Raw genomic sequence first — 16046 nt, forward strand, 5'->3', positions numbered from 1 at the left:
ACCTACATATAATTAACCCTTATGTCAATAACCAAAATGTTCACGGTTGTTATATAACCGGAGTACCTGGGTACCCCAACAGTTCCGCTTAAGCAGATCTCGTATTCACTGATGATTTCATGTTTTTACTTTTCCAAAACTATTCTATTTTCTCTTTTGTCACAGAATAAGTATTATTTTGTGAACTTGAGCGTAAAATGACTTGCAACTACAAAGTAATCTGATGTTGAAGTCGATTATCAGTTGGTTGTGTAGGTATGTATCTACGCTAGCCTCGACTCTTCAAAATCTATCCTTTTGCTTTCACAATGAACGAAATCATATCTTATAAATATATATAAATATACTTGCACTGTAAATTAGTAAAATTTGATGGACACTATGAACAAATATCAATTCTTTATACAAAGCAGTCGTGCATTACGAAAGAATTATCTGTAGAGTTATATTCTGAAATGTATTACAATGTAAATGATAGCAGTTTTCGTGTAGATCAAGAGTTTGGGATAGAGCAATAGAAGCGTGACAGAAAGCTGTTCAGTTCGAGCATTTGAAATTTAGGTGTGAATGACGAGTGCGTGGCTTTAGGCCATCTAAGCCTCGTCACGCACTTGCGACCATTCACCAGCAACTTAGTCGCCGAGAGCCCAGAAATTGGGCAACTAAACGAAGCGACCAGACCTAGCAACTCGATACCTATCCGTTTCGTAGAGAGCGCCAAACAGAATGGACGTCGAGGAGATTGTTGTAATTATGAAGTACATTGAACAAAAAAAAAGAAAAAGAAGATGCGATATTGGGTGCATCCTATATTGGAAGAACGCCGCCAAAAAAGAATGTTACTGGTTACTCATTCCCAAATAAATGTACTATTTCTTCTTATTATTTTTTTAATGTCACGATTGGAGTATTCATTATATGACAAGTCCCAAATTGCCTTTCGAGGTTCAATTAGCAAAATAAATTCCTGCGTATCGAAACTCATTTCGTTGCTTGCAGGTGTCTGGTCGCCAACAAAGTCGCTCGTCGTGTGAACGCGTGCATTGGGATCAAGGCACCTCGTTGGTCGCCGCGACCACTTGGTCTCCCGTGCATCGCTCACATGCGTAATAGAAAACTCGGAATACTGCGAGCTAGGAAGCTCTAGACTTCTTTTAAATCAGACCTGAATAACCCGTTGTCCGTGCGGATATTTTTATTTTCAATATGGCTGGGCACATAGATCTCCACTGGCATGCAGTTATTTCCATTTTAGGGTTCCGTGCATCCTGCATTGGGATTAAGGGGAACTGAATGGCAGTTGGTATACTACTCCAGACAGCCCTGAGCAAAGCCTAAGTCCTTAGCCCCTTACATTTCTTTGAAATGGCTTTTCCTGACACTCTAAGTACATTCACTTTAACAGCTGTCTGATTCTACGATTTCACTGCTGCACAAAATATCTCTCTCGATACATACTATACCTGGCAACTGAATTCCACCAACCACGAATTCCTCCGTAGTCCTTATTTATAAGTGTCGAAATTTTTTTCCTCGCGTTTCTTTGCTCTCACCCCCTGAAACGGGGTTCCATTAGTCCCTGAAAAAGATTGTTACAACCGGACAACAGAGAATGGTGCCGACCAGGCATTATAGTTTAGAATTCATCCATTGATGAACTATTTTTTTATGAAACCATACTAGGAAGTGAGAGCAAAAGAAATCGCATGTTGCAAATAAGGACCACCCTACATAGTCTATTTCGTATACATATTACACAGGTTATTTTTCTGTTATGCACTTTCAGGATATATCGGAATATAAATGTGAGAATGATAAGCCACCGATGTATGTGCCTCACAAACCTGTGACGGGTGTTATAGGAGCTTCCTTCAGCGTAGTCTCCATCATGGTTGCCAATATTTTGAGATTATTTAAGGTTAGTATTACTAATGGTTTTAGAAGTTCTTACTAGAAAGAAAAAAATAATATTTCAGCCTACTTTTCAATATAAGCACACGAGAAGATGTTAATAACATCTATAACAATAATTTTCTTTTATCTGAATAACTTCTCCTTTTTTCCTGTTTTCATCGTAGACTTCAATTTTATTTTAGACTCGACAGCATAAAAACATAGCAGTATTTAGTTTTTTACACTTGACATGCATGTGTAGTACCTATACATATTTAATTGATTATAAGCAATTTCACAAACTTTTACTTAAAATCAGTCACTATACATGGCGAATGGTTCAAATGAAGCATCATTCGAAACAATCAGCTGATCAAACTAACTGTAAGCTTGAACGTCCTGATTTGTTAATTTGAAGTCAATACTAATACGATGGCGATAACACTATTACACTAAATGTTATTAAATGTTATTAAATGGAACGTACCTACTTCAGTAATTTTCGTACAGATGTTGAAACGAAAGTTTTATGTATACATAATTTTATATTATAGTTTGCATCAATTAGTATGAAATTATTAAAAATTAACTCATTTTATTGAATGGTACTTAAGTCACATGTAATTTCCCAAGACAAATCTTTTACGATCTATCTCCTTCAAGAATTAATAGCGAACTTCGTTAATTAATGGATCTTACGTTAATTAGCGAATGATAGTTTGTTACGTTAGCACGCCGTGTCATATTTGTTCTTTAGTTCTAAATGCTAAAACTCTAAAACTATTTTGCCAAGAGATTTAGTTACAGTTCATACTGCTGAAACAGTTTCACAAAATCTTACACCTGAATTTTTCCATGAAAGAGAATTTTTCGAACAGAGTTTCCCAGAAAGATGGGAATCCCGGATTAACTCGGAAGTGTACAATTTTTGAAAAAAATGTTTCAGACCAAAAAAGTTTTAGGGTTAGAAAAGAGGCATTGATAGTGACCTTCATCATGGCCTAGGATTCAAATTAGAGGTAATTCCAAGGTCAACTTCATTTCTTAAATTTGAACCACTGTTACCGATAGCAGAAAATAAATAAACCGAACATTTTACTTTCACATTTGTAGTCCTGTTATTGGGTCAAAGATCATGGACAACACAGACCATTGAACCAGCCAATTAATGCAATATAGACCGTTGATTGAGCTAAGCGCATTAGACAGATTAAAATGTTTTACATTAGGTGCTCAACATGTGCGCCATTCACTGTTTAACAATGACAAACATTCGTTCACAAAAGGCGGATAAAATCTTTCTGGTGAAATCCGGATCGATAAGTGCAGCTTCTTCAAGGATGTTTTGGCGAAGATCTTCCAGATTCCTTGATGCCATTTTGTAAACTTTGCTTTTAAGGGGGTATACCCGTTTGAACCCTCGGAAAATGTATACATTTTGTGGATTTTTTTACAAGTCAACGGTTTGATGCAGATTTCCCGTTTTTTAACTATGTTTACATAGTATTATGAACTACTTATAAAAAAAGTTTCAGTTAAAAAACTATTGTTTTTCGGAAGTTACGGATACATGTCCGAAAGTCTCTCGATTTTAGACGGCTAAACGGTGGCCCTAAAAACTCGCGCTGCGTTCAACCAATTTACTTCCAATTTTGCATGCAGAATCATAATAAGATTCCGCATCGTCCAACGAAGGCTTTTTTTATTTCGATTCCCCGTTTATTATTTATAAAGGAAAAAGGTGGATTTTTCTCTTAGAAAAATTTAACTTTACCTTTGATCCCTCACCATTTCTTTATTTTTCAAAATTTTCAAAATCGCCTTCGTTGGACGATGTGGAATCTTATTATGATTCTGCATGCAAAATTTGAAGTAAATTGGTTGAACGTAGCGCGAGTTTTTAGGGCCACCGTTTAGCCGTCTAAAATCGAGAGACTTTCGGACATGTATCCGTAACTTCCGAAAAACAATAGTTTTTTAACTGAAACTTTTTTTATAAGTAGTTCATAATACTATGTAAACATAGTTAAAAAACGGGAAATCTGCATCAAACCGTTGACTTGTAAAAAAATCCACAAAATGTATACATTTTCCGAGGGTTCAAACGGGTATACCCCCTTAAGATAATCCCATAAAAAGTAAACGAGTGGTGAGCAGTCGGGTGAGTTAGTTGGCCACTCGATTTTCCCTCTCCTGCCAATCCATCGATTAGAAAACTCTGTATCTAAGAAACAATTTAACATTTAAACTAATATGTGGTCCAGCTCAATCTTGCTGATACCGTGTCTGGCGAAGGTCATAGCCTACTATGGTCTAGTTGCAGGGAGTATTTCATGCCTCAGCATATCTTCACATTCAGCTGTATTTAAGTTACCATCAATAAAAAGAGGCCCGATCAAAGTATTATTTAGCACACCCGCACAGACATTCAATTTTCGAGTGTATTGTGCTCGAGCTTCCGACATTCAACGTGGATTTTCGTCAGACCAGAACTTGCAGTTATGTCTATTTAGATGGCCATTTAATTGAAATGTTGCTTTGTCCGAGTGATTTTGTGTACGAGATGAATTTTGTACGGGTGAAACTTTATTTGCTACAGAATTCTTTGCAACAGCATTGTAATCACATCGTGTTGCTGACTGACTTTGCGGAGGCTTGCATGTGGATTCTCGACAAACGATTGCGCAACATTAAATTGCTTTTCTTTAGTAGACGTGGAGCTTGCTCGTCCTGGGATTACGCGATTTTTTACGTTACCCGTTTCTTCATAGCGCCTGGCCGTTTGTAGTACGGTAGACATTGAAATAGACTTTGATTTTCTGAAAATTTTTAATTAGAATGTCCCTTTAAACATTATTGGGAAGGATTCTCAAGAAAAACTTCTACGAATAGGGGTATATTAAATAGCATTCTTATAACATCTGATCCTGTTATCAATAGCCATCGTCAGTTACCTGAGATAGTTGTGAATTATGGTAAACATGTTCAGTCACTCTTAAAAGTATCCGAAGAAATATCTTGCGGCTCAATAGAAGAGGAGGATTAGACAAGTGATAGTGAAAGTGATACGGAAATAAGGTATTATTAACATAATTTTATTATTTGTTTAATTGTTTTATTATTCATTATTATTATAATTTTATTATTTATTATTAACATAATTTATTATTATGTACACACCCTGAATCCAATGCTTTGGGAATGACTAAATAAACTAAACCCTTGAATGAGATTATTGTTAATTTTATTATTATTATATTTTATGTAGTTTCTTAAGAAACCTCGGATCATTAAAATAAACTGTAATTTTTCCTTCCTGTCTTACCATAATAAACATCTTCGCTTGTTCCCTCCCTCACCTTTGTTCTTCCTATTTCCAATTTCAAATTTTACAAACTTTTTAAGATCTTTTTAAAAAATCATCTTAAAAGCTCTTTTCAAGCTAACTGTGTAATTAAAATAACTTTATCTTTAAAAATGTTGATGCTAGAGCTAGAATGTGTAATGCATTGTAAAGAAAGTGGATGTGAACAAAATGTCTCTGCATCACACAGTTCACATTCATTTTCCATATTCCTCGAAACTCCAGAATATGAATATTGGTTTTGAAGCACCCTTGGAGGCTGAGAGGTGAAAGTTTTAAGGGTGGTAAAACAATGTCGATGGTGTTGTTCAAACGAATAATAAACATTCCCACCTAACTCGTGATTTATGTACGACCTGCGACTTTTATCCCGCTAGGTTGTTGAAGCAGCTCAGGTTGCAGCGGCGAGGGCGCTTGTGACGTCATCGGTGGCGCTCATGCGCGATTCCTCTTTTAGATGGAGGCGTTGATTGAGGTTATCTAGTGTTTGTTGTCTCAAGAGCGACACTGTCCCATGCGGTGATTAGAGGGTTGTATTTGGATGGCGAGTTCCCAAATATTTTTGCTATGGCGGCAACGTTGGAGACCGTTTCTGCGAGGTCCCTTAGGCTGACATGCCATGTACGTTTTCGATGTTGACTACGTGGTGAGAAATCGATGAGTTGTGATCCATCCAATATTCGTGGATTCAGTTTTCTGTTCGGGTATACTGATTAACCTTCTCCACATTTTGGGAGCCGTGTTGCAGGTGATTAACACTCAAACACCACACTGGGTCCCCGACACCCAGGCTGTTTAGAAAATTCGTGCCCACTACTAAACGGTAAATCAGCGCTGTCCAAGGTCGCTTACGTGTAAGCTCGAGGTTCTCCCAGTCTCGTTCGCGTTGTCAGGAATACCGCGCGACGCTAAAGAGGCGACTATGACAGACCAGTCGCTGGCTTGGCTAGCCCGTCATGGGAAGTTCCATTGACTGCGTTCAGCCGACAAAACCGGTGAGCCACTGGTTGCGAGGTCACCAGTGATCAGTGATCACTTGCGTGCGTTCAGCCGACAAAACCGGTGAGTGATCTCACTAGATTTTACTCGCGTCGACCAATTGGGTGCGTTCAGCAGACACAACCGGTGAGTGATCTCCCTAGATTACTCTGAACGCAACCGCTCACTTACCGGTTATTCAACATGTTCAGTAACCGGTCGGCATGTTTTGTACTGGAAATAAACTACGGTACATTTGGGATCAGGGATCAATCTGGTTTTTTAAGATGTCGGGATCCGTTCAAAATAATAATACAAGGGGAAATATAGGTTATATATTTTATTTTCTGCATTTTAAAACTATCACTTGGTTAAAAAATGTATACTTACTTCAACACTTATGCGTGACATTCGAAAATGTTCTTTAAACAGATTATTGTTATATAGAGGAGCTATAACTTCTGTATAATTTTCATTTCTTGATTTAACGCCACGTTCTGCGATTAATAAATTTGTTGGTTCCGACAATTCACCCTGATAGCCAGATCTGGGCAGCAGAATCTGACGTCAGAACTGCAGCAGTCTGTGTCCGCATTTGGCTGCGTTCTGATGTGCAGAGCCTGAGGTGCAGTGCCTGATGTCAGATGGACAGCAGATCGACAGCAGATTTCGCCGTCTGCTAGGCACAGCAACAGCGCCATCTGAGATCCAGAATTACCAAGCAATTGCCTACAGATGGCGCTGTTGCTGTGCCTAGCAGACGGCGAAATCTGCTGTCGATCTGCTGTCCATCTGACATCAGGCACTGCACCTCAGGCTCTGCACATCAGAACGCAGCCAAATGCGGACACAGACTGCTGCAGTTCTGACGTCAGATTCTGCTGCCCAGATCTGGCTATCAGGGCATCTACTATTATTTTTATTACATTCAAATCCAAACCAATATCTAGACCTATTAATAATTCTGCATCCATGTTTTTAATATTCCCGCCAGATATACCAGATGTCATTGGTTGGTTGCGTTCAGAGTAAAATCTAGGGAGATCTCTCACCGTTTGATCACCAGATGCTCACCAGTTGTGTCTGCTGAACGCACCCATTGGGAACCATCGTAACGTCGCGTAGTCTCCTTGACAACGGAAGGCCCATGAGGGGCCCCTACGCTGGACAGCGCTGCGGTAAAAGGTGGGAGCTGTTGTGGTGGGGGGAAAAACTTTGGGACCCCTACTACGGATTCCGCACTATGAGACCCCTAATTTACCTGAACACGCCGAGTGACATGTTGAAAACGGTAGTCTATGGGTCGCGTAGACCCAGTGTGGTGTCCACGACAGTATTTTCGGAAAAATGGAGTTAACAGTTGCTACAGAACATTATTTTTTGTGCAGTGATCTGTTGTTCCGACAGTATTTCTACGCTCTGTAAAGTAGAACACACACTTTTCAATCGATAGAAAGTGTTTAAAATGCGATCGGCCGATGTGTACGGAATATGTGGCGAAAATATGTTACGACTGCTCTTAGTGTAAATCAATGATTTCATAGTGATTTATACTGTTTTTATAAAATAAATTATTATTCCAACCATTTCATTGTATAATTCCACAGAGAACATTCGTGCGGAAGAAGTAAAAAATCACTCGATTTCACCTCTTGAAATAATTATATTTTTTGGAACCAATCAAAATGACATATATATTTTCTTGAAGTATGACATAAAACTTTCCACTTGAAGTACAATAAAATCCCTGCAGCTTTTTTGAGAATAAACTGTGATTAAAGAAAGAAAAAACGGAACTTTCAGGACACGGACGTCTTTTTATTAAAATATTTTGAGCACCAAAGATTTTTCACTAAACTATCGATATATTCCATTTCCGTATTGTCTGACGAATTGATTAAAAAAAATGTTTAAATCGGTGCAGAAAATCCTGATATATAGAAGAAAGGAAATTCTGGGTCGCGTGGACCCAGTGTGGTGAAAATTAGGAAAACCTGGGCGAAACATGAAGGTGTGGCCTAAACTTGGTATCCTGGAGTTTTCAAGGTCGCTAATTACGAATGTTAAGTCGAAATAGGCAATGAAAACGGTGATGGGTTCTGGAACCATAACTGGTGACTTTAGAAATTAGGGTTCTGACCAGGTTTTCTCGATTTTCGACCACTGTGAAGCGTTAGGAAAATATAGTGTGGTGTTTGAGGGTTAAGCACTCTGATTGAGACTACTCGATCGCGGATGATATGATGCACATGGGTTTGCGTTGTTCATCAACCACGTAGCTCGCCCCTTCACGTCAGTTACTGCTAGAATCGTAGAAAGGCGAAGTAAATTCAATTTTTTAACCACTTCGGAAATCCTTTACGTTTTAGCCATAGGATCTTATATCTATAGACCAAATCTTGGCGTGGGTAAGGGTTGTCAGAAATCGCCGAAAATTGTTCGGAAAAGGTTTGAAGATGGGGAAAAATGCCTGTTTCCAAACAATCACATATTCTATGAAATTGACGAAGGGAGCGACCGGGGTAAATTGTAACATAAGTAAAATCTTTTGAACGACAAATCTGGTAACCCACAGCATGCGAGAGCTGCTTGACGATATTAGCGCCGTCAGTTTTAATGAAACAAACGAGCGTTATGTATTTACTTTGTGGTTATAGCCCAGAATTTTAGTATGTAGAGCACGTAAGTAAATTTTGTCTTAGCACTTTCGTTTCAATTAACCGCCATTAGAAACCGTTTGAATTTTTGCTTCTTTGTCGCAAACGAATCAATACACGTTGGGTTATTATAATGTGTACGCATTTTAGTAATTTCATGTTTAGTTTCTCATTTGCTGAGATAAAACGCAAAAATTCAAGCTCGGGGTAAATCGTAACATGTTACTACTTACTCCGCTCTAAATGGTGATAAAGCAAACATGCTGTTTGCTGACACACCGGAAAAAGATGCTCTAGACTAGGGCTGCGCAAGGAGCCGTTGTTAGCGCCTAGCTGCGAGCAACCAGCCGAGCGTCGAGCGGCCGAAATACATATACTTACGTTACGCGCCTAGGAGCACGCACCTACACTACTGCAAGTTCTCCTCACTGATTCTACGCTTAGCAACGGGACAGCTCGGCGCTCAGCTGGTTGCTCGCATCTAGGCGCTAAAAACGGCTCCTTGTGCAGCCCTGCTCTAGACGAACAACAGAACAATCGAGAACCCAAAAAGTAGAAGAAAAGTATGAAGGCAAAAGTAAAGCAGCGAAGAAGAAGATTTTTATAGAATCAGATGAATAAGCAATGATTGTTTAACTCATGTATATCAAATGTTTAATAATGATCTGTGTTTTCATTTATATTTTTTAGAAATGTTTATTTGTGTTTATATTTGTATTTAAATAAGTAAAACAGATGTGTTACAATTTACCCCACATAGTGTTACTTTTTACCTCGGACTGAGACACACTGTAACAAGGGTTCAGATTTGTTTAAGATATAGCTGTCTAAGTGTCCAAGATTTTGTCACGTACTTACACTCAATGAGTTCATCACATATGTAAGTAGTAAGTCACGCAAATTATTTCCTGATTGTGGAAAACACTTTCGAGAAAAATCTGTGAAAACTTTTTTGTTACAATCTGCCCTGGTCTCCCCTACTTTGCCTCACTATATATTTCTACGGGTAGGAGTTGACTGAAATGTGACTATGTAGCATTATACAGTGTCTTTTCACGTATAAGTACATATAATATGAAAATGATTGCGTTATAACCATCTAAAAAATACCCTTTCGTGAATTTCTATTTTATCCCGTTTTTCCACTTTAGTTACATTTACAAAACGTTATTCACGTGTAGTCATGATGAATTTTACATGAGAGTATTTGCTAGAACCTATTTAAGATGGCTGCATAAGAACTAATTTTAACGCGACTTATCAGCACATAAAAATTCATTTTATTTAGCATTTTGCTATGCAACCCAAAAACATTTACATTGCAGAAATATTACAAACAAGTGTAAAAGATTAAATTGCGATGGCCATGTAAGTTTTACAGGCTGTACTTCCGAAAGGGACCGGTGACCGATCGAGATGAAACTTGGTGGGTATTACGAGGGGTGTGGAAAGACCCCAAATATAAAATTTTTGCTTCGGGCAATTAATGCGTTCAAAAGATACAGGGGTAATTGTGCATAAAAGGGTACACCTTACCGATTTTTTTAATCTCTGTACCACGGTCCACCCTCTTAAGAATATTTCTATTGACTTATACTGACGCAACGCATTCCACTTTCCAAATTGTCCCGGGTATTAGTATTGGTTGGTGTTATGGGTGTTGGTTCTTATTAATTACCAAATACCGTTGATATATATAATATGGTTTATTAGTAAGATATTAGAAAAAGACGCATGGCAGCTTCTTTAATACACGACTCAAAAGTGACCCACGTTCATGTCAATATATAGAGACAGTCCTCACTGCCTAGTAACATCTGGTGACATAAGGTTCCGTTTTCATCAACATATAACAGTTGGGGCTAGATCAATGCGGGGGGTGCGTGCCCGCTCGCGGACGCGTAAAGCATGGTAGTGAACCGATGTGAGTTTGGCGATGTTAAAAATGAGACTGATGTTACAAAATTTCAAAAATAAAAAATGGTGGACGGGATGGCTCCCGGGTAGAGGAGCCTGCAGCAACGTCCAAAAAAATTTCCCCCCAAAAAATAATTTTTTATTAATATTTCGGAAACTAACAAATACCCGAAGCTATAATTTTAGATTTAGGGTCCACACCCCCTCCCCACCCGTCCTCCCAAACCTCATCTCGATCGGCCACCGGAATAATATCCGTTTTACATACTGGAAATTCGTCCGCGAGTGTAAAGTTTGTTTATAAGGGTAGTTCGTTATCCGAGGAAGCAATAATACCAGAATCAGATTCTACAGCCCAAAACCAGCCACTAAAACCGTTCCATTTGTAATGAATAATGTATCAATAACAGTGATATGAATTTAGTTCACCTTTGCACGATTCCGGATCAGAGTGTGGGGCTCATCTGGAATTTCCAGAGAAGAAAGTTCGTTTCATCGAATTCCGCCACTTGCTTTGCATGAATCGGTTCCGACATTTTTTGGATTTTACGTGAGCACGTTACTATAAAACTTTTACATACTGAGTGTCGAGCTACCGGGTTAATCGGGAGGATGCATACTATGCGACACTTTGTCTTCTTGCGAAGCGGGCAAGCTGTATAGACAAACGAATCAACCATGGCGGGCTCCGCATGTGCCAGTGACAGACGACAAACGTTTACATGAAAAACATCACAATACAGATCTCTAGAGTGTTTTACGCGTGGTCGTGAACTTTTTATTCGTGCACGTCACTACACATCGTTATACACATACTAACAAGGGGAGGACAGGGTGTGGTAGACATCAATTTTGATGAACCTTGACACGATGGATCTATGTCGAAAATAAGTTAGAGATAGTTACATGTAAATTATTAAACATTTCATGGTGGCGGTGGGGTTTCAGTGGGAAAATCCCATACAACCACCCCCCCCCCTTGGGGGGGGGGGGAGATTCCCCTCTGGAGGAGTCGGGGTGTCCTTTGAAGATTTCCCCACGTTAAAAATAATAATAAAATGTTAATTATATTTATAAATTTTCTTGACGTGGGGAAACGTTAAACTAAAGAAAAATGAGATGTCGATAAAATCACTGATTTCGCATCCAGCGTAGGTAATACAGGACACGGCGAAAATAACAAAAAAGGAGAGACTGAATAACCTACAAAATTAATAGAACTTGGTATTTACAATTGTCCGGAGTGTTCAGCATAGTAGTCCACAATAGAAACTGAACACCCGTTAAATTTTAAATATCAAACAAACTGCTTTATCAAATGCCACATAATATGACCTCATATGTATCTAAACGTAAAAATTTCCGCTCTTTTAATTTCTGGCGTCGCAAATAGTGGTTCAAAATTCAAAAATGAAGTAGACCTTGAAATCACCTCTAAAGCCCCCTAATTGTAAGTCAAGATCACGGTCCTCATCAGATGCCTCTTTTTAGACCATCAAACTTTTGTCCGAAACATTTTTCCAGGCTTGCGTGTGTCCACACGTTATATGAACAAATTCGATGAGCCTAAATTATTGTCCTAAGTTCGACGCTCGGCTCATAGGCAATTTTCAGCGAGAGGAGCACCTCACGAGCCGAGCATTTTAACCCCTCGATCCCACACACCAGCGAGCATGTTCACTGGTGTATGGAAGCCTTAAGGTGCGATCCCACGGCGCGTTGCTCGGCGAGTCTGTTTGGCGGGCGCGAGTCGGCGAGCCATGGGTGTCCCCATGGCGCAACTGGGCCCGCCGTTTCTAACCGACCCAAATACCGTCAAGGACCCAGTTCCTGATCACTTAAGAGTAACTACCGCGGGTTTTTAAACGTGCAAAGGGAAAACTTAACCAAATTTAAAAGATTTTTTGTTATTTCAGTAAATATGTTTTATCTTTAATTTGGTATTAAAAAGAGTGCACACATAATAATAATTATTTTACAATTTAACTTTGAAAGTGAAAAATGCAAAGGGAGCAGTTTTTGAACAGCTTCATACGTTTTACTATGAGCTATCAAATTTTGCGTATAAATTTCAAAATACTTCATAATTATTTAGTAATTTGTTAGACTAAATTTGTATCATAATAAGCTCATTATTTGGTTTACTTTCCTAAACTGACCAGGAATTGGGTTCTGATCAGGAACTGGGTCCTTGACGGTAAGCTTTTCTTTGACTCGTGCCACATTTACCGACAATGGACGGGGAAGCCCAAGTCGAGCCGTGCGAGCCCGAGCTCTTCATTCTAGAGCTGTTCAAGTAGTCGGAAAAAGAGAAGCGGGATATACTCGATTCGAATAACCGATCCGAGCCGCGCAGCTCTAAAAAGCCGAGCGGCTTGAAACAATCGGGTGGCTCGAACGATCCGAGTAGTTCGAATCTGTTTCGGGAATATTAAACCTTTCAAGCTGCCCCGCTGCAATGCAGTGGCTGCATTGAATATGAATGCTTAGAATATTGTAAACTATATTAACCCTTTCGTTACTATGGATGACTATATACGTTCAATGCAAAGCGTTTACATTTCAAAATAACAAACATGCAATGCAAATTTTCGTATGACAGTTACAAAGAAAAAACATTTACGCTAAGAAACTGGTGATTACAAATACAATTTTATGAACAAAATTATTTTATCACATTCCAATATTGAGTTTAATATAAAAACGAGTACGAGTATAGTTTCCGGCAGAGGGAACTGTAGCGAAAGGGCTAAGAAAAGGCGTACAGTAATAAGTTCACTGATTCCGAATCCGACATAGGATTTGCAAAATTAATTTGTTTAAAAAAATCAATTTTACAACTCCTATGTCGGATTCGGAATCAGCGACCTCAAAAATCACTAACAATATATAAAACCTTTTCGTGTATTTACCCAGTTTCTTGTGCGCCATATAGCCTATCTCGTAAACCACAGATTTCAGTCTCTTACAATTTCCGTAAGCGGTTGCTTGCTTAGAATTTATTGTAACTCTCAAAGTAATATATGTATTTTGTACATTTTTTCTTGCTGAATTCGAGTATTTAGTCGGGCTTTGGCTAGGCCCTACCGTTATTTTTATATATTGGCTTGAATATGGCCAAAATAGGCTTTCTTTGGCGTGTTTAACCTTAATTTTCTCAAAATCCGGACGTGCTACGCCATTTTCACCGCCAAATTCGCTTTTAGCGAGCAAAAATTCATACGAAACGATATATTTCATTAAGGGTAAAAAACCTTGTCGGACAGTGTAATCATTATATTAATTCCATTAGAAAAACATACGATAAAATATCCGAAACATTTATCATACTCGATATAGCGAAGTGTTCAATAATATCGATCTGCACGAAGGATGTACTATTGCGAGATGAGAAGAAGACCGGCTACCGACAAGCTGAAATGTCACAGGGGCAAGGGGAATCGCCCGCTCGCTCCACCCTATCCCCTCCAAGAAATCCTACTTTTAGGTTCTTAGCGGTTCTCCATATCCGTGGGCTGTCGTGATTTGTTTCGTAAGTGTTCTGCGTTACGCGGCGGACTTTGATGCAAGGAATTGGGTGGAGCGAGCGGACGATTCCCCTTGCCCCTGTGACATTTCAGCTAGTCGGTAGTGGGTCTTCTTCTCATCTCGCCATAGTACGTTGTACATAAGTACATTGTATGTACGGACTTGCTGTACGAAAAGAAGACTCCTGGCAGGCGGTCTCGGGCGATGCTGTCCGCCGCTGTGACGATTGGTCTGGGTTACCTATTTTGGTCGAGTCACCTATTTGGGCACACTTCTAACGACGGGACGCACCTATTTTGGTTATTGGCTGAAGTAGCCATATACTATATGTCGCACCGCGCGACTGTCGTCGAGGTAACTCCGGTTCTGTGACTACTAACTCTTTATTATGATTACTGGTACAATTATTAAGCTTTTACAATGTTTGTTCGGAACGGCGTTGTGACCTTACTGGTCTGAGGTTTGCGACTGCTACATCCCTCTGTTTGGGACCGGTATTTAAACTAGCTACTGAAGGGGTGGGAAGTAAGGTAGCTGAGCAGCCTAAGGAATTTAGAAAAACGGGGTGTTTGGGAAATCTGATATCAGGAGGAGCCATCTTGGCGACACTCAGAATTTGGAAAAAGGGACTGTTCGGGAAATCAGGATATTGGTAAAAGGGATCTATTGTCAAGATGGGTAACCATCTTGGCGACTCTTGGAATGTGCCTTTTTCTTACCGAATGGTCGGATTTCCAAGTGGACCCACTTCGCTGGGACCGTACAAGGGAAACCCATTCGTCTATTGAAGAGAAAGGGGGGGGGGTCGATTAGCGATTATCGCGATAGACGAAGAGAGCGAACGGAACACATCGAGATCGAGTGGTATAGAGCAATCTGACCGACGAACGCCAAAGCAATAGCGTAGGCATCTCAGATGTGTAAGGAAGTCATAACGCGGGTAAACAGAGTTAGGAGCGATGGGGCTGCAGTGGTGGAGGGGGAAATACCTACAGGAGTGGTGGTTATGTGTGCATGAACTGCGCCTGCGTGAGTCACGTGTTTCCCCCTCCATTCACTGCGGCCCCGTCGCTCCTAACTCTGCCGGTAAAGAAGTTATAACGCCCAATGCGGGAATATTAAATACGACACTGGGCATCGCTCGCAGTCTTAGAAGGCGAGGCCCAGTGGGATGCATAAGGCATACAATGTAACTTGGACGCTCGAGGAAGGCCGATGACGTCAGGGACATCGGCGAGAGTTCGAGAGGCTGCGTCGAAAGGACGACAGTGATTCGTGTTGACAACGCTGAATAGTACAGATCGACGAGTCAGGGTTATTGCTTACAGATGGTTATCATGATGTCAATTAAAAACAATCTGTGCGAAATTGCGTTTGGACTCATTGTAATCAGAAGAATCTCACCAAACCAATGATAAAACTTTCCTGAACATATTGTGAAAAATAAGGAATTTTTTATGTTATTATATATTAATGTTTAACCGTCTGAGATGCCTCCTATGCTATTGCTTTGGCGTTCGTCGGTCGGATCGCTCTATTACGCTCGATCTCGATGTGTTCCGTTCGCTCTCTTCGTCGCGCCGTGCGACAATGTATAGTGCCTATCCGAGATATAGTGACTTAGGTGTGAAGTCCCTCAGCGGGGTCTTACCCGAAACCTTGCTGGGTACTGGCCGCTAAACGTGCCCCCCTACTCTGTGATGCCAGAT

At 39.9% G+C, this 16046-nt stretch overlaps 1 protein-coding gene across 5 annotated transcripts in view; it reads left to right on the forward strand.

The window, feature by feature from the left end:
* Positions 1–16046, forward strand: part of LOC143375971 (metabotropic glutamate receptor 8) — a 233205-nt gene that overhangs the window by 174955 nt on the left and 42204 nt on the right. For 4 of the 5 annotated variants that reach the window (XM_076825702.1, XM_076825704.1, XM_076825705.1 and 1 more), the window contains one exon: positions 1787–1918. In XM_076825702.1, coding sequence (XP_076681817.1) covers positions 1787–1918 — 132 coding nt within the window. Of the gene's footprint in view, positions 1–1786; positions 1919–16046 lie in introns of those variants that run through there. The other variant, XM_076825706.1, reaches the window with a different exon arrangement.

Source organism: Andrena cerasifolii, chromosome 13, assembly GCF_050908995.1.
Source record: "Andrena cerasifolii isolate SP2316 chromosome 13, iyAndCera1_principal, whole genome shotgun sequence".
Taxonomy (NCBI): Eukaryota; Metazoa; Arthropoda; class Insecta; order Hymenoptera; family Andrenidae; genus Andrena; species Andrena cerasifolii.